We start from the raw sequence: 24592 nt of genomic DNA on the forward strand, positions 1-24592 counted from the left end.
TTACATTAATTCAAAGAGCTTCTTTGAGTGCATTTTTGAGCTGAACTAATTTTTCTACATTTTCACCTAGAGTGATATCTTGCACACACTATTTGGTAATAAACAACCACAACAACAAAGGATAAGTGAGTTGACAACAGAGATGGGTTGGCTCCAAAACTCCAATTCTGAATGTATCTGAACTTCAGCAAGTTCAAAGAGAAGTGAATGCAATGAAATTCAGCCCATTTTAAAATGTTTTTTTTAATGACTCCATGGGTTCCATTCATTTTCGGTGGCACAAATTAGTTCTCACCTGGTGTATTTGCATTTACTTCTCTGACAGACAATTTTAAATTGAAGCAGGGGCTGGGAGGAGTGCAGTAGCACCATCCTGCTAGCATAGAAAAGAGATTTGGTGTTTTAGAGACAGAGCTGGTGGTTCCTCTTTTCCTTGCTGGTTGAAGGGGCACTCTTCATGCCACTGCTCCTCCTTCCTTCAGCTGGTGCCATGAGGCTTCCTCTCCTCTTCCCCACTTCTGCAATTGCTGACACCCTCTGAGTACAGAGAGCCACAGTTTCTGTCCTTGAACAGAAGTGCTTTTCAGAACTTTGGCTGCAAAATACAGGAACCCAAAGAACTTGTATATTCTCTGACCTTCTTTCTATAATTTTTTTTTTTTTTAGTTCCTTAACATATGCCCATCCCTTGATGATTTCAATGTTTTTCTAGGGGAAGGGACACATTTGCTTTGTGAGGAAGCTACAAGGAGCTCTATGCAACAGATTATTTTAACCTCTCTAATAAAGCATGCACAAACCAATCTTTCAGCAATAAGATACAAGACACAGCATTTTTAGTCCTTGACCTGATCTGGTAGGAAGAAACTGAAGGCTGACAGGTTACAACCATTTGGCAAGCCAAATAATACCCAAGAAATACATAGTTCACTGGATGGAATTTCTCTGTTCTAATTGGAAAAGTCAGCCTTGGTCAGTATTTCTGCAGTTAGAAAGGCAATGGCATGATCCTTTGGTAATGCCAAGAGAAGTCTTGCTGAGTCTAAGGCAGTTTGAGTGAGATTCCCTCTGCTGCAACGCTCCCACTTCCAGTAGCATCCTCCTGTGCCCATCCCTGCAGCAGCACCACCCTCCTCCTGTGCCCATCCCTGCAGTAGCACCATCCTCCTGCACCCATCCCTGCAGCAGCACCACCCTCCTCCTGTGCCCATCCCTGCAGTAGCACCATCCTCTTGTGCCCATCCCTGCAGTAGCACCATCCTCCTGCACTCATCCCTGCAGCAGCACCATCCTCCTGCACCCATCCCTGCAGTAGCACCACCCTCCTCCTGCACCCATCCCTGCAGTAGCACCACCCTCCTCCTGTGCCCATCCCTGCAGTATCACCATCCTCTTGTGCCCATCCCTGCAGTAGCACCATCCTCCTGCACTCATCCCTGCAGCAGCACCATCCTCCTGCACCCATCCCTGCAGCAGCACCATCCTCCTGTGCCCATCCCTGCAGTAGCACCACCCTCCTACACCCATCCCTGCAGTAGCACCACCCTCCTACACCCATCCCTGCAGTAGCACCATTCTCCTGTGCCCATCCCTGCAGTAGCTAATCCCCAAGGCAGGAGCCATTGTCAGCACTGCAGCTGTGGAGAGGAAGCTCTTCAGCCCAGGGCTGGAGCAGGTGGAGGAGAACCTGCAGGGGCCAGCATTCAAAGCATCTTTGTTAGGCAGCACGCACCTGCCAGCAGGGGCATGCCATGTGCATCTCCTCCGTGCATGATCCGACATGCCCAGTGTCAGAGCAGGATTAGGAGAGAGATGTGGGCATGCATTCTCAAGCAATGATTCCCTCTGGCCTCCTCCCCTCTCACGTGATGCAATCACTCCAGAGTCTCACTGTTCCAGGCTTTTGACAGTTCAGAGGTCTGCAAAGGGTTGAGCCAGACTTGTTTTGTATTGCAGCTGAAATACATCTGGGACAATGGTTAAAAGGAGACCTGTCTGTCTGCAAGAGTTGGAGGATTTTAGAGGTATGGAGAGCTTCTGTCCATCTCCTATATAAATGGAATGTCTGAGAGAATAATTGGGCTGTCTCTTTTCCAATCAGAGGCTTGTTGCTTTTTACTTGTCTTATTCCAATAGACTACTTTTTAAGCAACGTATTTGGTTCAGCAAGCGCACTTGGGAGTCTTCACCCATGTCCTCACAGCCCCTGCGCTCAGCTGAGCTCTTTCACAGCACAGCAATGCCCTGTGCCAGGCACCATCTATGACACAACGCTCTATTAACTATCACTGCACAAGGCAGACACTCAAACAGGAATATTTCTGAATAGAAACTGCACTGTCCAAGCATGAACAACGTATGGAGATGGATCACTCAAACAGGACAAAGTGGTGGTGTTAAACCTTTCCCTTTCCCCCATATTACTTTCAACCTTTATTCTTTATAGTTCAGGCAGAAGGGCTTTGGTGGTCCTTCCAGAATGAGAAGAAGAAGAAAAAAATACCCTCACTCTTCCCAAGTAATCTTTCATTGCCTTTAATCAAAATTTGCCTATGTGTGGAAGTGTAACAAAAGTTATTTCCCACTTAGAGCCAACCTGAGCATTAAGTAGAAGTCAGGTGTAGAAACCATGTGCTGGCTCTGTACACAGGGTTGAAATTCACTTAGTATTGTGCACAGTCCTTCAGGGAGAAGGTACAAGGAATAAAGAATATTCCAATTCTAGTAACTCTATACTGTTATTGTAGTAACAGTATTACTATTGTTATCCTATATATGTATCTGATTCCACTGTCTTCTCTGTTGGCCCAGCTAGTGTTGGTATCACAGCAGAGGCAGCTTATCCAGCTGGAAGACAAGCTGGCTGCAGGACTAGCCATAAAGAAGATACCATGAGAAGAACCAGGGCATGAGAAACTGCCAGAGCTCAATGGGAATAAGTAATGTGCCTCAAACTGCCCCCAGAAGAACAATAAATCTTTTGAGTTTGGAGGACTTTCTATTATAGAGGACTTCATAGCTCAGCTTTGTGAATGTGACTGTTTCAGCTGAGGGCTTTGCATGTCACAGGTGGCCCATGTTGGTCTCAGTGTGTTTTTGCAAGTGCCTAAAAGAGGATTTGTGAGTTCTGATACATTGTCTCCCATGTGTGAGACAAGACTCCTGTTACAGAAAGAAACGTCTTTTTGTGCCGTGCATTCCAGTTCATGTGTAACTTCCTACAATCAGTTTTACCTACCTTACCAACATGGAATTAGCATAGTTTTAAGAAATAAAAATGTACTGGGAGCTATGGCTGTGTAATATCTGCCTTTCCGTGGAGCTGAGTTTAAAAGTCGGACCAGGTGTGCTGGAATCTCTTCTTCTACCCAGTCTGTTTAAAAGCAGGCATAAATGGTGTAAAGAGACTGACCAAAAAAGGCAGAGAACTGGATATGCAGCCTTGAAATTAGTTCAGGAGAATATCAGAGTCATTCTTTCCATTGTTATTTGAACACACTCATTACTGCACAGTACAGTGTATTCTTTGGAAAATGAGTGCATATGGGGGAACAGATTGGACAGTGTTACAGTCTAAAGTTATTTGCTATTCACTCAGCAAGGTACAACTGAAAGCATAATTCACTGCAGGGACTAACTGAAAGGTGCATAGTGCTTGTGTGTGCATTGGCAAGCTGTCAAGGTGCTCCTGTGAGCTCTTCCCTACCCCTGCTCCCTGGTCCTGAAGTGGGTACTCAATTGTCCTGGAAAGCCTATGCTGAACTGCAAAAGTCACATATGAAAAGACCACAAGATTATTTGATCTGCCTCCTTAGCAGTGCTAGATCCCATATTTTATATTATTCAAGGCCTTTTTACTTTTTCCTTTTTTTCTCTCCCTGCACCACTGTTTGAAGATATTCAATCCTTCTATCCACAGAGGACCATATTCAAGCTTTATGTCTAAACCACAATCAATGTAAACTGTATTAGATTTCTAACATGGAAAACTGCCAGACTCAGAGGAATTCTCCACACAGTGGGGACCATAAGGAAAGGTTCATATTTGAATTGCATCTTAAAACTTGTGATCTCTGTTCAAAAACAGAGGCGTTTGCACCCAGGTTAAATGGAGAAAAAAAGACTATAGTCACCCCAGAGAGGAAAGCCAACTTTTTTCTGGAAAATAAAAATGATAGCTGGATTATGTGTTGCTGGAGTATCAGTGTAGCCCTGTTGCCCACAATAAGGCCAGCAAAGGCCTCCCATGGCAGCCAGCCTGCACAACACTTCCTGTAGGTTCCATCTCACCCTTTCTTCCAGTGGCAATAGCAGCCTCCCCACTGCATCTTGCCAGTGAGGCACCATAGAGCTTCTCCCACTGTTCTGTACAAATGGCAGATATCAAAATCTCCTCTCTTCTTTACCTATGAACTCCAGCAATCTCCTTCTCACACTGCTCTGCTAACAGCTGTCAGATTGCCACAACATTTTCATGGTAATAGATATTCCAATTGTAATCTTCCCATGTTTTCCAAGCAGCCTACCCTACAAGCAGTCCAGGTATAAACAGAGGCAAAGGAATTTAATCTCTCTAAATTTCATACAAGACATTTGTACACTCTGATAGCTGCAAAACACCTCACTTCCCGCTGCTGAGAATAAATATTTCTTATTTAAGGCATAATTGTGTAACTAGGGCTTTACTCAGCATTAGAAGGAAATTTGGGAGGCATGTCTTCAGTTGATACATGCAGGATTAATGATCTTGTCCAAAGTGCTTGTAAAAGACTAGTGTTGAGACAAGCCCAGAACTAAATGAGGCCTCCTTTATTAAGCAAGGCTGCTGTATTTGCACTGGGCAGCACAGCAGAAGAAAGACTTCTCCAACAGCTCATTTATTTATCTGGCTTAGACATTACTTATTTGTCATGCTTTAATAGCTCTGTGTCAATTATCAGTTCCTTTAGTCAAAATGGAAGTTGCATTGTGATTTGTTTATAACAGACACACACTGAAAAAACATACAACACAGTTAATGTCAACTGGCAGGTTCTGGCCACTTCTCTCTAGCAGTTTCTTCAACCCAGCTATGGAAAATGATGGTTTTGGTAGGCAGAGGCAGAACTGTGATCTGTTGTAGACCTAGTACAATAATTTCAGCAAGGCAGCCCAAGCTTGTCCATGTGCTTGTGACACAGCAGCAGCAATGCAAGACTGTAAGATCCAGACTACTTTTAGACTTATCTTGGAAAAGGGGGAGTGAAGGGGTGGGGGAGTGTAGTTTCTGCAGGACACATTTCTGCACTCAGATATGGGCTGCGGTAATCAAATCTCTCTTAGGAAAATTAAGGGCTTCAGGCTTCTTGGTATATTGCCAGGGCAACCTTTACTTGGACAAAATCCTGCTTGTCCTCCTTCCCCTGTGAAAATTTCATCACAAAAGATGATGATGCAAATTGCTTTATAGGATCACAGACACACCTTTATTAACTCTGATTGTCACTGAATTGCAAAAGTTTGGGGTGAGAGTAGGGAGCAGTGAAGCAAGGGTAGAATATGAAGCAGGCTCCCCAGCCTGGAGTCTTTATTGTTACAAGTACCCACAGTCAGTGAGAGTTCATGGCTGCTCAGCTGAATGAGCATTTGCAGATTGGTTCCATTATTTGCATACACTTCCTTGTTCCAAAGAAATCTTGCAAAAAAACACATGCGGGGAAAGCACTGAATTTTCTGTCTTGACTGAAGCAATGCCATTTGCAGAGTTCACCCATCTGCTTATTGACTTGATCTTATAAAATAAATGAACATTTAGTTTTTATTTCCTCCTCCCCTTTTTCGCCTCTCTTTGGCAAAAGAAATAACTAATATTCAAAGGAAATGAGTTGTGAAACCTCTAACAGGCTGCTAACCATTAGTTTCTATAACCCATGTTGGCAATGCAGTATTGCCTGGGGATGCTCAGCCTCAGATGGTCCTCTTAAATGTACAAAAAAGTTTGGGATGTTCACCTCTGTTTGGATGCCCTTAGAGAGCACCACAGCCCTTTGATGGGGTCAGTGTTCCCTCCCTCATATTCTCTCTCTCTCTCCCAACTGCTTCAGAGATTTTTGCAGATGCACAGATATAGTTATGAGTTGTCTATTCTTACACTCTGTGCCCTCCCTCAACTCTGCTTGTTGCCAGGCCTCCCACAAACCTCATTGTTGGCACCATTGTGAGTATGACCTGAGTTATCAGGACTTCCCCGTGAGCTCCCAAAGGAGATCAGCAACATGGGCAATTTGAGTCTGCTTCCATTCACTCACTGCTTCTTCAGTTTCCCTGGACTGTGTTCCAGTTGTGAGACAGAATGATGAACAGAGCACTGCTGAGGTGCTACACAACAGGAGGAAAACATCCAGCATCCAACTTGCTTTTCCACCTCAGTCATGGGTTATCTTGCAATTGACTCTGACCATGCACACACATCCCTACAAAGTCACTGAAAGCCAAGAGCATGGTGCTCACCATGAAACCTGGAAGTTAGGACTTGCAGGCAGCTTCTATGCTTAGAGCAATGACAACAGTCCTGCTGTTGACTGAAGCACCAGACCAGGTGAACTTTTTTCTGATGCTCTAACCCAGTCACCTTTGTACCAAGTTACCTCCCAAGAGTCATATCTGCAAGTAACCTAGATTTGCTTGCTACTTTTACACTCAATTTTGGCATGTGGGAGGCACCACTGGAAGGCAGTAACACTAAAATCCAAGTTCCTCCAAACTCTGTTAACACCTCTCCTGATGATGGTCTAGGAGGGCACAAAGCTTAAGTTAAAAGCCACTAAGAGCTTTGCAAGCCCTTCACTTGAACGACAGCTGTGGGAGTTAGTGCTCAGCCTTTGCTGTTTCCTTTCCCAATACCACATGTGACGGAGGAGGGATCACAAAGAACCATGGGACAGGTAAGGGGCTGTGGAGATTGACTATGCCAGGAACTCTTGTCTTCTTCCAAAACCCCTTTAAACATTTAAGGCAGAGGCTCAGGCATAGAGACCGCATGGGCCATGATCCTTCTTTCATTCCAGGACACCAAGCATAAAAGCAACTCGTGTCCATAGGAAAAAAAAAATCTTAAAAATCCATACTCCTTTAACTGCATGCAGCCAACTCTTTCACTTACTTACTCAATCTTTTCTTTCTCTAGATAAGACCCAATCTAACCTCACAAGCTGTTGCTGCAGGGTTTGGAACTGGAGAACAGATGATAAAAATATGATCCTTTTCAATGTTTTTTTTTGTGTATAGCCATCTTCATTTGTTGTCCACGAGGCTGTATTCACCCAAGAGGAGAAACAAAAAAGCCTTCAACCTTCTGTCTGCTTTCCCACTGCCAAAATTAATGCACAGACTTTTTTTCTATAAAGGGAAGAGTTAGGTGGGAACAGCTCTTCTGACATGTTGACTAACAAAACGTGAGTGCTACACACCGTGCATGGAAGGGAGCCCAGTTTGGATTTGGGAGCTGCTCAGTCACATACAAGGCCCTTCATTGCACAGCCTGGCACACAGACACACAGCCGTGCAACCCAGCTGGGAGACGGGGGAGGCTAACAGCTCCTTGAATTCCCCCCTGTAATCCAGCACTGCCACATTCAGACAGTAACACTGGGGAAGGTATGCGCTGCATGCACTGCATGACACCAGATTGATAAGAGTTAAATTAAACTGGTTTGGGAAACAAGTCTCAGGACGATGGGCAAACATTCATCCATATTACTATACACAAATAAAATTTAATTCCTTCTTAATGACCCAAAAATAAGACTTGACAGTGATGTTTTATCTAACAAAATAACAGATTGTTGCATATTCACTGACTATGTTACCATGGTGCTCAGCTATCCTTGAGCATATTATCTAGAAGAGTAATGTCCTCTGGGTATCATGGTGGTAAAAGCCAGCCCAGGACTGACACTGTACAAGTCAGTCTTTTTTTGTAGAGTTGTATTCTGAAATGCTTAGATCACTGACATGAATGTCAGCATGAAGGACTGCCATAAAGCTTCTGGCACTACCAGTGAGGTCATGGTGGAACAGAAAGAGAAGGCCAGAGTATTTCTTTTTAAAATATTTTGAAGGAAAAATGTTTAATCATCCAGTGACTGCTATGGATGGCTGAGGAACAAGGCAGTCAAGGAAACAGATGCAGAAAAAGTTGAAATACCTAGGCTTCTTCCTGATACTGAGGCTTCTTCCTGATGAAGACATTTCTCTCAAGCACTGCAGGTACCTCAGTGAAAAACAGATGATCCAAATGCATACTTTTCCTTGAACATATTACAGCCATTCCACACAGGTATCATACTCATCACCAGTTATTCATTAAGCAGCATGACTAACATCTGTCATGTGGTGTTTGTTCACTCATTATCTGCTCATGGGTAAAGAAGTCTGCTGCAGTGGTATGCAGGTTGTTTTGGTAAAGGTTTTTATTATGATTTACTATGTGTTACTGTACATTCAGAGGATAAAATGTGCTTTTGTAAATACTTAAGCCAAAAGGTATGAACAATCCCATGGAGAATTTTTGAACTTTCCACAAATGCCTCATATAAAATTCTGCATCATCTGCAGACCACCCTTACCCTCTCTGTGTGCACTGGACTGCATCAAAGAAGCAAAACTGCTCACGATAGTCACGACAGGGCAACCCTCAACTTAGTTAAACCATCCATGGCTGGAGGCATAACACTTAAAGGAAACGTTGGAGGTGTCTAAATTTCAACAGTTAAAAATAAATGAAAGATGCAGAGTTGACAGGCATTGAGAACAGTCATCAACCAGCCAAAAATAGGCTTCTAAGTGAAAAATGGCAGAGGCATGAAGAGAGGCCCGGTGTAACATGCAGTCTTTGCCACTACATGACAGGTTTCTTTTACCCAAATAATGTCTTTTACTTGCTCCATCTAAAACATTTTCTGACATTTATTCATTCATTCCAGGCTGTCCTAGGAAACATCTGTACAACAAATGTGTCTTAGACATACAGCTTGGATGAAAGAGATTTCCTTTTGGACTGGACAGCCTGAAATAATGTCCTATGCAAATAACACAAATGATTGATACGTGTGGTATTGCTCACCACAGTGCTTTCTGCTGTTTCTCCCTTGATTTTTAATGAGATTTAAAAGCCTGTGAGTGAATAACCCCAGCCTTTTGATTAACTTAGCTAGCATGAAAAGCTGTGGGGCCTATGTGGCAGGTGCTGTGGGTTGACAATAGGGGTACTGTTTAATCCAAGGGAAACAAAGAGGAGAAAAGGGCCATGAATAAAAGGATATAGGATCTTTTCTAAGGTCAGGAGAAGCATTTTAGATCAGGAGGTGCAAAGAGAGGCCAGCTACACAAAACATTCCTTCTTCCCACACTACATGGCCAGCAGCATGAAAGTATACCTTGTAATTTGTTCTGCAAAGACAATGGAATCAAAGTGAAATATCTAAGTACCTGAAGTTTGTTGGTATGCAGTGGATCACCTCTGCTTGCAGGAGTAGCTGGTTATGGTTCCCTGGGGAATAAACTATTCTTCTGGATGTTGCTCCTTACCAGGCTCACCTCTTTTAAACCCAGGGAAACACAAGGAGACAGTCTAACAAGTGCAATAGCATTTCAACACAGGGAAAAATGGTATGTGATTTACAGGCTTGTTTGTTTTTAAATATGGACTGACTCAGTTACTGAGAGTACTAATTATGCAATCAGTGATTAGGAGTTTAGAGTGGAAAGTAGAAATGTTGAATCAAAATCACAAACAAACTTTCTGTAAAATGCCTGAAAGTGTTTTTGCTCTTGTCTGCACTCTGGAACTGCAGTGGGTTCAGGGTCATTCGTGTCATTCCTTGTGCCTTTAAGATACTGTTTCAATGTATAAATGGGCCTTTAGAGACTTAAAGACAGATGGAGAAGAGTACAGTTTCAAAATTTAATCAAATACCTTCCAGTTACGAAGCACAGATGTTCAGGGTCAGGAACACACAAGTGCAGCATTGCTGTAATGTGTCAGGCTACTGCTGCCGCTGTCGGAGTAACCTAACCACTTGCAGGTGACTCAGAAGAAGGTGCAAGAGCACGAAAAGGAAAATTTTATCATAATTTTCCTACTGAAAGCTCTTCAATTCTTTCAGTCACTTGCCATAAGTACTTATATACAATTTTTTAAAATCAGCGAGTGAAAGAATGACAGATGCTCACATTATTCATTTATGGCCAATGGCTTTTCAAGTTTTGCAAAGGTCTTGGGCCAAGTGATAACACCTGGGAATAATTTTCATGTGGTAATTGCGCATCATTAAATTCTTCTTTTCCTTTTAATTAAAAGGAAATTACAGCCTTTCAACTTCATGAGGGATCCCCCATTTTTCCCTTAATAAAAAAATTAGCCTAGTTTATGACATTTAAAAAATGTTTATTATGATGCTTTTTTCTTGCTATTCCCTCTAGTACATATAAATTAATTTTTTTTAACTACTTCATTTGAAAATCCTTTTTCCTTTTAATGCTTCCTTTAAATAACTGGAAAATCCCATGCAAAGACTGATCACTTGATGTGCTTGTGGATTTCGTAGTTTCTCCAGTCCTGCTTTTAGGCTGCTAGGAACCTCTTGCGGATGTATTTTTATTGGGCACTATATACATTAGTGGAAGGACCATGTGATTTCTTGGGGGCAATATCACATGAGTATACATTGGGCCTGATTGTTTTATATAGGTATCTCTAACCAATGCATGTTCCTCTGCCTTATACATACTCTCCTTTTTGTTTTGTCATACTCTCTTGCATATTTTCTACCTCTCTCCTTTGTCTTTCCCATTCTCATCCATTCCTCCTTTTCCCATTTCAACTAAGTCTGCACGGGCTTATCTCAGCCTTTTAGTTTGTGTACTCCAACGGAGTACCTATATACCCCAAATCTCTTAGTGTTGATGCAGTTGACATGAACTACTCTACTTTTTGAGTGTTTACTTCCTGTTGTGGGGGCTGAAAGAGAAACAGCACAAGTTACCCTCACAAAAATTATGTCTGTAAGATGAACCGTGTCCACACCAGAAGCACTTTGCCAGTGTGTATCACTGTACATCACTGTACCTCTCCTTAACCCATTTAAATTCGAACACAGAAGGGCAAGGGCTTGTGCGTGGCTGTAAGCGGTCCCTGGAGAAGGCTTCACAAACAGGATGAGCTTCAAGAGAGCTTCAGCTTGGAAGATGTTTTGAGCATCTTATGGAAAATCACTACCCGGTGTTTCCCCTCCCTCCCAAACACATAGGGACATAGCGATATTTATTGACGGTACCAAAGGCATGAAAGAAATGGAGATGCAGTTTCTGCTCCTAGTGAACTGTAATGCCCACGTGTGGACGTCTCAGGAAGGGGTGAAATCTGCCGACGGACATCTTTTCTCCTCAAAGCTCCTGCTCAGCTTCCCCTCATGCTTCCACGCATCCAGGAAAGCCACAGATCTCATTTCACAGCCTCCCGGCGTCGAAAACGAGAAATTCCGCTGAACCTGCCGGCATGAGGGAACAAGTAAAATAAAACTGAGCGACGTTAGCCCCTCTTACCCTGACTCTGGGGAAAACACAGAGAGGGACGCACGGACGGCTGTGGGCGCAGGGACCAACCGCGCTCAGGAGGGAAGAGGCCGGGGCCGGGCTGCCCTCCCGGCCCCACACCGGCTCCCGGCAGGCAGGGCGGGAAGAACGGAGGTCGCGGCCCCGCTCCCCTTCCCCCAGGCGGCCCCTCGGGGGCTGGCGATGGCGATGGCCAGACCCCACCGCCTCCCTCCCGCGCCGCGGGGACCGCCCGCCCCCGGCCGGGCCGCGGGCTGGGTCCCGCCGCGCCCCGGCGGCCGCTCCGCGGCGGCAGCGCCGCATGCGCGGGCGGGGGGGAAGAGAGGAAGCGGGAGAGCCCCAGATTCAAATCGCTGTTCTGGAGGGAGGAGAAAACTAGGAGAAGGAGACAGCCCGGGGGGAGTGGAGGGAGGAGGAGAGAGTGGGAGGGGAGTGTGGAAGGGGAGTGTGGAAGACTCTAAGGGAACGCGGCAGAAGCCGGGAGAGGAGGCACCGCAGACGGCCGGCGTAGGCAGAGGTATCAAGGGAAGGACAGGGCGGCTTTGGGCACCCACGGCCGCAGCGCGGGGCACACGCCCCGGCTCGCCCACCCGCCGCACTTCGCCCGCCCGCCCTCCTTGCCCGCCGCCAGCACCATGGTGGACAGGGGCCCCTTGTTGACCTCAGCCATCATCTTCTACCTGTCCATTGGGGCGGCGATCTTCGAGGTGCTGGAGGAGCCCCACTGGCGCTCGGCTACCGACAACTATAAGCGGCAGAAGACGGAGCTGCTCAAGCAGTTCCCTTGCCTGGGCCAAGAGGGTCTGGACAGGATCCTGCAGGTAGGTACAGCGGGCGCCGCCGGGGCGGGAACCGGGGCTGGGGCCGGGGGGTGCCGGCGGTAGCAGCGGCGGCAGCAGCAGCAGGTGCTGCCGGGGGCCCGGGAGCGGAAAACCCCGCGCCCGTGGGCGAGCGGGCTGAGGAACCAGCCGGGACCCGGCACAGCCCGACGGTGTCTGTGCCTTCACAAAGCCCGGTGCCGAAAAACTGTCCTTGAAGCGGGAGCGTAGGGAAACCTCTTAATCGTTCCTGACTACTTAATGACAGAGCCTTCTCTTTCCCTCTGAGTCCTGAAGGAGCTGGGGGTTGATTTTCAGCGGGCCGGCCCAGAGGTGCCGCCCGGAGCGTGCTCCCGCCCGCTGCTCAACCCGGCGCCCGTGAATGCGGCTCTTGTTTTAGCACCCACGGTGCTCCTTCTGCCTCAATGGATGTTGTGTTAAGAGGAAGGGAAGGTGAAGCCAAGTGTCTCGATCCTCTTGTGTTTGGTCTGATTTTCTTCCCTTTCTCTTTTTTAATTTCTTCCCGTACTAAATGCTGGAGAGGTGCCTAGGGGTCCCGCCGGTCAGTCGGGGTAACGGGAGGAAAGGGTGCACGGCTCGCACGGAGGGATGCTCGCAACTCTTGCGCTGTTATACTCCAGGAGGCTGACTTTTTTTCCAAGCCATAAGGAGTTGATAATCGTCCTGTCTCGCTCATCCGGCAGAATGCTCTTCAAACCTAATTCTTAATCGATAGCGTGTATTAAATCCGAGAGCTATATAAACTTAGTTAGTGCCTTCTTATGGATGTGGAATCTGTTAAAATGTCGTGGTAAGCAGTAGTGAACTATGAAACACAGACTGCCCAGATGTGTGGGGCTCCAGTGGTGAGAGTGAGCCATTTGGGACCTTTATTTCAGAAATGTTTATACCGAGTAAGGTTTGCTGTTCATTATGTTTGGATTTTTATAAAATTATTTTATTTTCAAATTCACTAAAAGTCGATTAAAATGCTCAAATACAGAAGAATGGCAAAGTGGCTCATTAGTTTTCTTGGTGTAATAGATACTGTGCAAGCTTGGAAGAGTACAGATTCTTTATCCTAAAAGTTTGTGGTTAAAGTTCTCTTTCTTCGGTTGGTGGCTTCCTTCTGTCTGCTTCAGATAGCAGAGCGTTCTGGTGGCAATGTCCTTATTGTTCCCGTCTTAATGCCTTGCTAAGTGTCTGTGGTATTTAGTGGAACAGGTGGATAGAGGCTTGAAGCTATTAAGAGATGTTGGAAAATGAAAGACATGCTATGTGTTTGGAGTAGGTTTTTGCTGTTCTGGAGTCTTAATGAAATCTTACTCTAGATTATATCCCAAACCTGTTTTAATGTCCTCAAGGAAAAAAGCATTGTTTGGATTGGGATGTGCCTGGCACGCTTAACTTGCTGCAGACATAATGCAGGATCTACATTCTGCCTTAATTTATTATGAAAATTATGTTGGTATGAGGGAATCATTAACAGCGTTTTATGTTTGGTTGTTTTTTCCCATTATGAGTATCACAATGAATCCTGAAGTGGCAGAAAGTTGGGGTTTTTTTGGTTTTGGGTTTATTTTTTTCTTAAAATACAAGATGATAATGAAAAAAATGTGGACGGCCTTTCCTCTCCAATGCATTAGCCCCTGCTGATAGTATCATACGTGGTTTGAGGTTTCCCTCTGCACTTCTTCCAATCCTATCCTACTATCCATGTCCAGTCTTGCTAGTCTGATGATCCCACATAGATATTCTGTTGTCATCCTAAGTTCAGGTTAGCTCAAATGTAAATGCCTTTATTTCACAGTTATTGGTAACTGCAAACTTTACTGCCTGCTCTCTTTTAGAGTTGTAGTTTTGTGCCTGTTCGTATTCAACTTCTATGTAAGAAGTGATGGGAAAGAGGGGAGTGTGTCATATCTGACAGAGGACAATGGTAGGGTGAAATCTAACCTAGCTGAAGCTAACTGATGGGGGGGAGGGAAATCATGTAAGGACATCAGGATTCTGTCCTAAATAAGCTGTAAAGAATATCAGAAATAGTCTTTGTAGTTGTCCTTTCTCATCCACTCAATGCTGCTTCTGTTGATTTGTGCAGAATCTTTAAAACATTGCTTGCATCTCTTTTACAAAACCTGATCATCCTCTTCTATTATTAAACCTCCAAATTTATTCTCTATTCACAACCAGAACATGTTGATTTGAAAAATGGGCTTTTAACACCTCCCCACTCATCCTCATCCCCACTGCTATCTTGTTCCTTTGAGCCTCCTCTTCTAGCTTCTTTCAAGGACTCCCTAAACTTGTGCTTGGGATTTTGCGTGGTTTAACTAATTTGTCTGCTGTTGTCTCTTTTTTAATAGGTAATTTCATCTTGAAGCCTTTTCTTTCACTCTGATGTTGGTCCCAACTGATACTCTTGTGACTTTACAGAGCCATGTTGAGCTTTGCTGTTGCTTCTCTGATCTATTTAAGACCCCCATTTAAAACATATTGGATAAAGTTCTTCAGCAAATATCACCAACTGTAGAATTTTAAATGCATGTTGGTAAAATGAAAGGATGCCAAGAAATGTTCAAGTTGGACTAACAATACCAATTTTGTTTCCAGAAGCAGCCTGAAAGGTGACAAGGACTGACTTATTCAGAGACCGGTCTCTCTGCTGCCCTTGTTCCCCACCCAGGTTAGCTCGTGTGTTCCTTTGAGCCTAATGCTAGCTGTAAGTGGAATGGAAACTGTGTGGAATGGCTGCAAAGCCAGAACTGTAGCGTTGATCTTGAGCACTTAAAAAGACAAATCGTTTATCAGCACAGATTCTCAGCTCACATACAGACCAGCATCTCTGTACCAACAGTTTGACTGATTATTAAGTGGGCTGTATTTGGTCAAATACTGTCTAAAGTTTATATTCTGTAATAAAAATTTCACAATGTATTACAGTAGAAATACACCACAATAAATGTTTCTTGAAATGTGTTTAACACACTTGCAAAAATTTACAAGCTAAGTATTGTAGGATATGCTAAAAAGAAAGCCTTTTCCCTCCATCCTGAGAAATACCTAAAAGGAGTCTCTTGTGTGAAGAATCCATTTGCTTTTGATTGTTGAGAGTACCATACTATTTATCATAACTGTAAGAGGTAAAGTACTCAAACACTTCTCAGAGTAACGTTATGTAGACCCTGATTTTAAAGGTAGCTCACCGTAGGCTGTGTGTAGGCTGGTTTCTGCTTGTCCACGTTCTTCTGGGTAGAGCTGATTGCTCAGATATAAATGTGGCTGAGATGCCACATTATTCACATTATTTAAGCTTCCAAAGACCCTCAACCACAACTGTGTATTGACACAGGGAGCTGTGTAATCTCTCATCTCTATGTACAATTACTTTGGAAGAGAAATGTCTCATAACTCTTTGGAATGTGTGCAGAAATTAACATTGTTAGTATTAATGTCACTAATCATATCTATCATCATTGTAGGATCTTAAAAGTAGTGTAACAGCTTTGTCTGTTGATACAATTCTGTGGCTTGTCATTGCCACTTGTTTCAGTGCCCATGAGTTCTGGGACTCTTTAGGAAGAGCAGCAAAGCAGGGATCCAGTGATGACACTTTTTTCTCCCCTGCTGTAGGAAGGAGTTTGGAAGACTGAACCAAATATAAGGTGATTCAGTCATTTCCCTCTCCTCCAGTTCCTTACTTTTACTCTTTATTGCTCCGTCCCGGTTGTGAAACATCAGCTTTAATGATAAAGGAGCTATTCATGCAAGAAGGTGCCCTCTTGACCTTCAATTTTGTCTATTCACATGAGCAAAGGTTTGCCTACCCTGGGCCGCGTCTTATTTACCAGGAAATCTTCTACTTGCCCACCAGAGTCATTGAAAAATGATACGGGTCCCACTGATAAACATCAAGGCTGGTGAAAAGAAAGGGAATCATTTGCAGATGAGTGAAAATGGTTGCTTTCAAAACAGCAATAAAATGAAAAGAGAAACTGCTGCCTGTGTTTAGGGGAAGCAGACAAACATACGGAGTATGAGAGCAAATAGTTGGAGTCTTTATTTGAGAAGCGTTTAAGACTCTAAGCAGGCCTGAGATATAACTTTAGAAACTGAAATGTTTAGACTTAAAGCCCAGTGCTGTGAACAAATATTTTAGAAGACTTCTAAGGATGGCTGCTGGAATATACATGGTACATGGTTTATGCTAAAGAAAATAACAGTTAAGTGGATTAATACTAGTTTCTCCCCTGGTTTTTAAAGTGTCTTCATTTTTCACAAGTACCTGCAGGTGCATTTCCAGGATTTTGGTTTGTGTTTGAAGATGGTGAAGCTTGCTTGAATATTCTTGGAATTTATCTTAAATTGTGAAAATTTAAGAATATTCTCTCATTCCGAACATTGTTTCCCACATTGCTTTTATTTCAAGCTGCTACCTCAGGGTTTAAATCTATGTGCAACACTTTTGAGAGAGTCTGCAAACTAGAAAAACTAAAGTTTTCTTAAAAACTTGAACTAGGTTTTCAATGCTTTATTCAACATTTAACAGAGATGATGGCTTTTGCTTAAGCTTTATAGAGTGACTTGTTTTTCAGTGTAAAGTTAATAGGGGCATCTTTTTCATAATATTTTCCCTTTTTTGTGCTCTTCAGGAGATGGATAAATGAGATTCTAGACTTACTTGGGTTTGTTTGTTTGTTTGCTCTTTACCATCCTGATCCCTTCCATTGGAGATATTGAAGGTGGGGTGGATAAATAGGGGACTGAATTCATTATCTGGAATGACAGTTGACTTGCCTCTTTCAAGGTGAAGCCTTTTTCATAGGCTGAGCAAAGTAAAGCTGAGCATCTTTCAAAGGACAAGTGACTGCCAATGAAACAAAGTTGTTAACTACTTCTATTATCTTTCATATAAAAACTCGACAGTGTAAATTAAGGCTTATGCATGCGAAAAAGGTCTTCCTGGATTGTTCAAATTTATATCTTCATTATGCCTAGTCCAAATTCAGCAGCTATGAACTGAGATGAAAATGTAGAACCACTGTCCACGGCCGACTAAGATGCCTCAGAGTGTGACTTAGGGGTACTGCCACTGCAACATTAAAGAATTGAGGACAAGCAGCACAGAATCGTTAGGGTTGGAGAAAACCTCTGAGATCATAGAGTCCAGCCTTTGAACAAACACCAATTTGTCAAGTGGACTCTGGCACTGAGTGCCATGTCCAGTTGTTTCTTGAATGCCTCCAGTGATGGCGACTCCACCACCTTCCTGGGTAGTCTGTTCCAATGCTTAACAGCCCTTTCTGCAAAGAAATTCCTGCTGCTGTCCAGCTGCATTACCCCGCAGCTTTTCTCTGTGTGTTTCTACACAGGAAACCAAATGTAAGCAGGCATGCTTTTCTGTTGTGTTTTCTTTTTTTTTTTCCTTTTCCCTGTTTAACCATTAAATTGTTTGAACTTTCTTGGAACATAGTTAAACAAAGCTGATAGTGCATACACTGCAACTCTGCTGATGGAGCAATAGCAATCGATCAGAATCCATAATTTTTTTGCTATGGGCTTTTCCTTTTTCCTGTTATGCACTTAATCTTTGAGTGTTCCTAGTATGCTGTCCTTCTGTTACCTTAGAACTGAATGTTTGTGTTACCTTGCATGTTACCTTCTGCTACTAGGTGTGTTTTTGGCAAGCTCTGCTCCAGAGACCATGGCATGCAGGTAGTTTTGCAAGTTACCAACAGCTTGTTCTATGCTTTGGTTCATACTGTATATATGGTTTTTGCAAGATACCTTCTGTACCCGGTGAAGATACAGAGTAAGGATGAGTTTGTACAGATTTCCTTTTTAAAAACAAATAGTTGTTTTTGCTATGTATTAATAATTAAACACAATGAATTGTTTTGCTTTTCTCTGAATGCTGTTGACTTTCAGAACAGTTGTTTTCCTTGCTGGTAGTGCAATTAGATGTCAACATAATAATACACAACCCAGAAACAAGCTGGATTACAAGTGACAGTAAATAATCTGATCATCTGGGGAGCAGAGGAGAATGCTTGTGCACTTTGGTGCTGTGGATCTGCTGATCTCAGTGCCTATGATTTACAGAGGTTTTATTTTGTCCTGGCACTTGTTTGATTCTATGGATTGAATGCATAGGAACATGTTTTTAATTTTTTTCCTGGAGTAGGTTGGAATAGTAGTATGTCTTTGGGCTTTGTTTAGTCCAAACTGAGCTCATCACAAACTGAATCTGCTCTGTAGTATGTAACAGAATGTGGTAACAGGACAAGTGGAAGAGTTGCACTCTTCGGTTAAATTGAAATCCTGAAGCACCACCTGTGGTGCTACTGACATCCTCAGGAGAGCCACTCTTTGAGGCCGATTGAACTTTCAAAATAAGCATGTAATATGTACTCTGCATTTTTGCTAGCACTGTCTGCTGAGGGGATGCCTTGGGCTTGAAGGAGCTTTGTCTTCCTTTATTTTCTGTCTTGATTCTGTCAGGTCCCTCACCATCACTGCATTAGTAGATCTTTTCTTTAGAACACCAGGTTCTTGAATTGTAGACAGGAGAGATTATTCCTAGGCATGTATTGCCCTAGTAGCTCTATTTACAGTCAAAATAGTAGGGAAGTGATTATTTTTCTTTTTTTTTTTTTTCCTTGCATTGTGTTGTGTGAACTCGAGTGGATCAAATGCACTCTTGGGTGCAAAATAGCTTCTGAAATGTTTTAAAATCAAACCTCATACACAGATTTTCTTAAGAGAAAGAAATGTGAGTGATAAAAGTGAAGTAGGAAACAAATAATAAATAGGTTGTGTTTCTTTTTCTAACCATATGTGTATCTGTAGTGTTTCTTACGATGGACTTATGTTTTTTAACTTCTGTTGTGGGATTGATTGCTACAGATCAGCCTGTCTGTAGGACTGTATTTCTGCCTTAACGAAAAGGCAGACACAAATTGTGATTGAGCAAAACTAAACTGACTTTGTTCTGTGTTGGCATCTTGGAAATACTGTGTAAGCAGTTTCCAACTGCTGAGAAACAAAACTCAGACCTGTACGTCTCTTTGAGCTTGCAAGAGGTGCAAAAATGTTCCAGTTGGACCTATCACAGGTCTCTGTATTCTGATACTTCCTAACAACAGTGACAGTTAACATCCATTTGGACTGCAAAGTAAGTCACAAGATTGTCAGATAATGGCAGCGAGTGAGTAATAGCTGATGGAACTTGAAAATAATTCTGCAAAGTCTAGTGAAGGTCCCGAGGTAGAAAGCAAAGCCAGATATGATACAGTATTTTTGATGGCCTGGCTAAAATATCAAATTATCAGTGATGACTTCTCTGTGTGACCTCCAGATGCACATATTGCTGCTCTTCTCTGCTACTCGCAGCCTACTCCAAATGAGTAAAAAAGCTGTGGAGGAAAGTTGCTCAAGAATCATGTTTGGTCCCTCGCTAGAGAAACTGCAGTTTGTGAGTAGATTGGTTCTGGCCTGTAATGGAAGTGAGGTTGATGAATCTCCTCCAGGCACCAAAGAAACAGAGGAGGTGTTTGGAGCCAAGCAGCTGAACAAAGAGAAGGGTTTAATCAAGCTCACTGTGATACTGACTTCTCCCTTAGCCTCTCTTGCATTCATCTGGCTGGAACGCTCAACCTGCCACATGCTCAGCTCTTACAGTTGCTGTTAACCAGCTACAGACTGTAATGCAAATGTGTTAAAATCAAGTTAAATAGTTGATCTATGATAACCCACCAGTTAAGGCTTCAGGCCTGTCTAAGTGGTGTGTACGTGACTGCAGAATGACAGAGGGCAATCGGTGCTTGCCTTGTTGGCACAAGGGTTTTTGAACGGCACTGGAGTTTGTGCTTCCCTCCTCATTTTTATCAGTGCACTCTGAAAATTTTTCACCTGTATCACTATCAATTGCCCTTTTAAAATGCCACTTGCCTGCTTCCAACTTTTTTCATGGCTTTTCAGGTGGAAGGCAAGGAAAGGGAGAGAGACCAAAAAATTTTGAAGTTGCTTCTGTTTAGCAGCAAACCCAGTAGTCATCTTTATTGTGTCTTTACATTATTTGTTACAGTAATACTAGATTTTCTGATAGTGTCTTAATTGGATGTGACTAGGATAACAGTGCTTTTTCATGAAGTTGTTACATGGTCTCTGCAAGGTCCTAAAGGTGTCAACTTGATTAATGAAATGAGAATAGATGTCTTTATCTTATATTTAGGGGAAGTAAAATATAGTTCAAACTTTCAGAGCGCCTTGGCTTTTTTTGCATGTTTTAATAATGCTTGTTCAGCTCTGCTACAATTAGACAATTGGTTATTTGGACAGATGTCCTCATAGCTGGAGAAACACTGTCATAAAGTAGTTTCATGCTAGATACTGACTAGGTGTTTTCAGCTGAATTCTGTGCATATTGGAAAAACTGTCTTACTTATTTGAGGCAACTGCAGCTTTTCTGTGGTTTTGTTGACTTCCTTAGCATCTTTATGTGAGCAGCTTTTAAGCTTGAGTGTTCTCTACTTAGAAGTGTATGAGTGCTTTCTCTGTCTCATCTTTGGAGAAGGTTCTAGATGCTGCTGAACAGTCACAGATGTCAGTTGCAGGAAATCTGGGCTAGGAAGGAAAAGAGTAGCAGAAGGCAACAACTATGGTACTTCTGCCACTTGATCCCTCTTGCCTTCAATACAATAGCAAGAAGGTGACAAAGTGGTTTGGCTTTCATGCATTCCCAGGGATGGGACAGTTGAGAAGTGATGGAGCACAGAGTGTGTTAATTACCTACCACACATCAATGCTGTACATTGCTCTTTGCCTGCAATTTGTCTTGTGTTAGCTGTTCAGGGGAAACCTGCAAATGGATGGGAAATTTTGTGAATCTGAAAGTGTGCATGGTAGTTTTAAAGTGGAAAGATTTTTCAGTTGACTAAGCTTACTTTTTCACTTAGTTAAAATCCTTTCTACAAGATATATGCAAGTTCTAGTTTACCTGTGGGGTTTGACCAGGAACAAGATGTGGTACAGGACTGAAAAGATGACTGGAGATTGATTGAAGCAGTATCTGTTCTGCTTTCTGTCAGTTAGTGATTGGAAGCTCCCTTGGTAACAAAGCCCCTTCTGTGTACTTATTAGTGTAGTGCCAAATATATTAAAAAGCAGAAGATTGTGTTCCTGTGCATATGTTGTGTATATGGTTTTTAATGTTATTTATGTTATTTTTAATGTTATTGGATTACTGAAAAAAAAAGGGGGTTGTATATATGCTGACACAACTGTGTTTAAGAAATATTCTAATGCACAGCTAGCTTTTAGCAGCAAACTGATGGTATTGCCAGTATAATACACTCACCCAGCAGAAGAAATAAACTGGGCAAACCAAGCTATTACAGGTCTGAGAGTGTCTAGGTTAGACTGTTTCCTAGTCTGTTATCTCAGTTACTGGTCACACTTCTTTCTAGCCTGCCATAACTGTGCTGGCAGATCTCTGTATTTGAAAACATTTGTTCAGAGCAGCCTCCACTCTTTCCCCAGTCCTCCTCAAAGATCAGTCTTCAGCTAACCTAGTGTTGAGGGGATTTATAATAAAAATATTTTATTTTAGGTTTAAGCCCTGGATAAAACTAAATACATAATAACAGAAGTCTCAAAGCTAAGAGCCTTTCTGTGGCAGGCTTTTTGCCCTTGTTAGACCCCTTAAGATAAACCCATCACCTTGCTAGTCATACAGAGCATCCTGTCCCTGTTGACATAGGAAGCATGCCTTGCCTTGCCTCCTCCTCCTGCTGCCTGATGCAGGAATGATATAGGGAGATAGACTGGTTGAAGTTATGAAAAGTTTTTGGTTGACCCTGGAAACCTGGTTGTTTGTTTGGCTTAACAAGGTGGCTTAAATGAAGGTACTACCCTAAAGCGTTAATAGCCAACAGTGTGTCTTTTTCTTGTTCCTGTTCTGTAGTTCAAAAGTCTACCTGATTAAAAATGTTGTTGCAAGTAGTACTCTGCTCTGCCCAAGTCTGATTGCTTTCAGTTTTTTTATTTGATGCTGTTGGGACAAGCAAGATTTTTATTCTAGCATGTGTAAGCTCACTGGATTGTCAGACAAGGAAGTTGTTAGGATAGGTTGTTAAATAGGAAATGAGGTGTGTGATGCTACTAGCACGCTTCAGCAGCAGCCTCTAGCATGTCTTCAGAGAAACAAGACCTTTAAAGTTGTGTTGAAATTTGGGGATGCAATACAAAAGTGCTTGTGAAACCGAAAGTCTATGGCATTTTCCTCCTGGTGCCTAAGAAACGGAACAGTTTTTAGAGTGTTCTTAACAAGTAGCTTTCTGTAAATTTCTTAACCTGAAGCATGTTTTAATGCATGGCTATAAATGGGAACAAATATAGTATGCAGTGTTACTTCATGCTTCAATTCACTCACTGAGTTGAGAAGTTTATTGGGCCTCTGTAAGCAAAGCTGTCAAGTTTAGATCACTTGTGTTTTGACTTGTTCTAACTACCTGTTCTTATGCACTAAGGGCATGGGAGGTTGGGGGGAGGGGGTGGTGGGAAGCTTCATTTTAAACTCAGTTTCCTCTTCTACTTCTCCTGTGTAATATCAACATTTTCTGTCCAGCCCCTCTGCATCTAATACATTCATCTCAATAAACTGTGTTTTTATTGACAATAGGACTGTTTTGGTTTCATTTAAATCTACTTAAATCAATTGCTACTGAACTGAAATGTATTATTTTGGAAACAGACTGCTCCATGGGTTACCATCTGCTTATGCAATCGGTACCAGCTCTGTTGCAAGAGTCTCATGCAAACACTGTCTGGTTCTAGCCCTGCCTAACACAGGTCACCAGCTGGTGTGAGGGCTTGATTAAACTCTTGACTCTTCTGCTTCCACTTTCTTATCTCTGAAATGGGGACAACAGCATTTTCCAAAGGCCTTCTAAAGGGGAGTTGGCTACATTAGTCACCATGTATGTATTCAGATAGGAAGGAAGCCTAATCTGGTATTACAGATTATTCCAGTGTCTTAATTTCAGCTGATGCAACATAAAAGTTGTCAAAATACTTTTTTTTTTCTTTTCTCCATCCAAGGCAAAGTGTGTTATAATCATTTCAGAACAGAAGTCCACCAAATTAAGCTATACTAATGAAAGCTATGACATAGTCTGATAGGTTTTATTTCTGAATGAGAATGTTGGTAAGTCAATGAAAAGTAGGGATACTCAGCATCTGCAGAACAGCTGCAGTTCTCATGCAGCAATAACCTTTAGCTAATTTGTCTTCAGAACATGTCTATGTGGAACTTGGGAAAGTGAAAAGGAAACATTTCTATTACTGCATTAATCAAAAGAGCAAGGGAATGCTGGTAAAGCACTGAATATGCTTTTCATCAAAATAGTTTATTAAGTAGTTCATAAAACTGGACTCTAGTCCTGAAATTAATAGGGGAAAAATATAAACTACTAAATTCTGTAGTCATGATCTGTCAAAAAACCCAGATGCCTCTTGAAAACAGTTGGTATTTACATTCATTGCACGGAAATCAAAAGGGGAAATAAAATTAGGCAACATTAGTTTGCTGAAGCATAGGATCTGCAGGTATCACAAATAGGGAAGCTTCAGTATTCAATTCTGCAATGACAAAATAGTTCCAGTTAACTTATTTGCTGAATTAAGAGTTTCACTTATTATTTAACTCTGCAGAAAGTCACAAAAGGAAATAACCTTGTTGATCTTTTTCCATTAATATCCCTCACATTGTTTGTCCTATGAATTATGACTTATGGGAAAATTAACTGTCCATGCTATACATCATACACAAGCAAGTCTTAAACAGTGTATGCTGTAAAAATATTGACATACCTCCAAGAGGTTAATTTCCCTACACATTAGACCTTTTTTTCCAAAGGAAACAGTAACACCTATTTGAACTGCATAATAGAAATAGAACTCCATTTGTTGAAATTGTTTTTTTATGGACTCATACCACCTAAATCTCAATGACTTCATGTTTCACTCTAAAATAGAAACTATTCCAGAACTTGGGGGGTTATTGCAGAATTAATTAATTCTCTCATCACAGTAATTTACCCCTAGTCTTCTATTTTATTCATCTGGGCCAGGAGGTCTCTAATCAAGCATGTTGTTAGCTAGTTGTTATGTCAAAGCAAAAT

The 24592-nt window shown here is 42.4% G+C and overlaps 1 protein-coding gene and 1 long non-coding RNA gene across 2 annotated transcripts in view; one reads left to right on the plus strand and one right to left on the minus strand.

Annotated features, from left to right (window-relative positions):
- Positions 1-10405: 10405 nt before the first annotated feature.
- Positions 10406-11745, minus strand: LOC136555269 (uncharacterized). Its single transcript, XR_010783447.1, has 2 exons — positions 11618-11745; positions 10406-11528 (listed from the first exon to the last, which is right to left on the minus strand). It is a non-coding gene; the product is annotated as an uncharacterized lncRNA (long non-coding RNA).
- Positions 11746-12227: 482 nt separating this feature from the next.
- Positions 12228-24592, plus strand: part of KCNK5 (potassium two pore domain channel subfamily K member 5) — a 34589-nt gene continuing 22224 nt past the window's right edge. The window contains exon 1 of the mRNA XM_066547880.1: positions 12228-12413. Coding sequence (XP_066403977.1) covers positions 12228-12413 — 186 coding nt within the window. The remainder of the gene's footprint in view (positions 12414-24592) is intronic.

The sequence above is a fragment of the Molothrus aeneus genome, chromosome 3, assembly GCF_037042795.1.
Source record: "Molothrus aeneus isolate 106 chromosome 3, BPBGC_Maene_1.0, whole genome shotgun sequence".
NCBI classification, from domain to species: Eukaryota; Metazoa; Chordata; class Aves; order Passeriformes; family Icteridae; genus Molothrus; species Molothrus aeneus.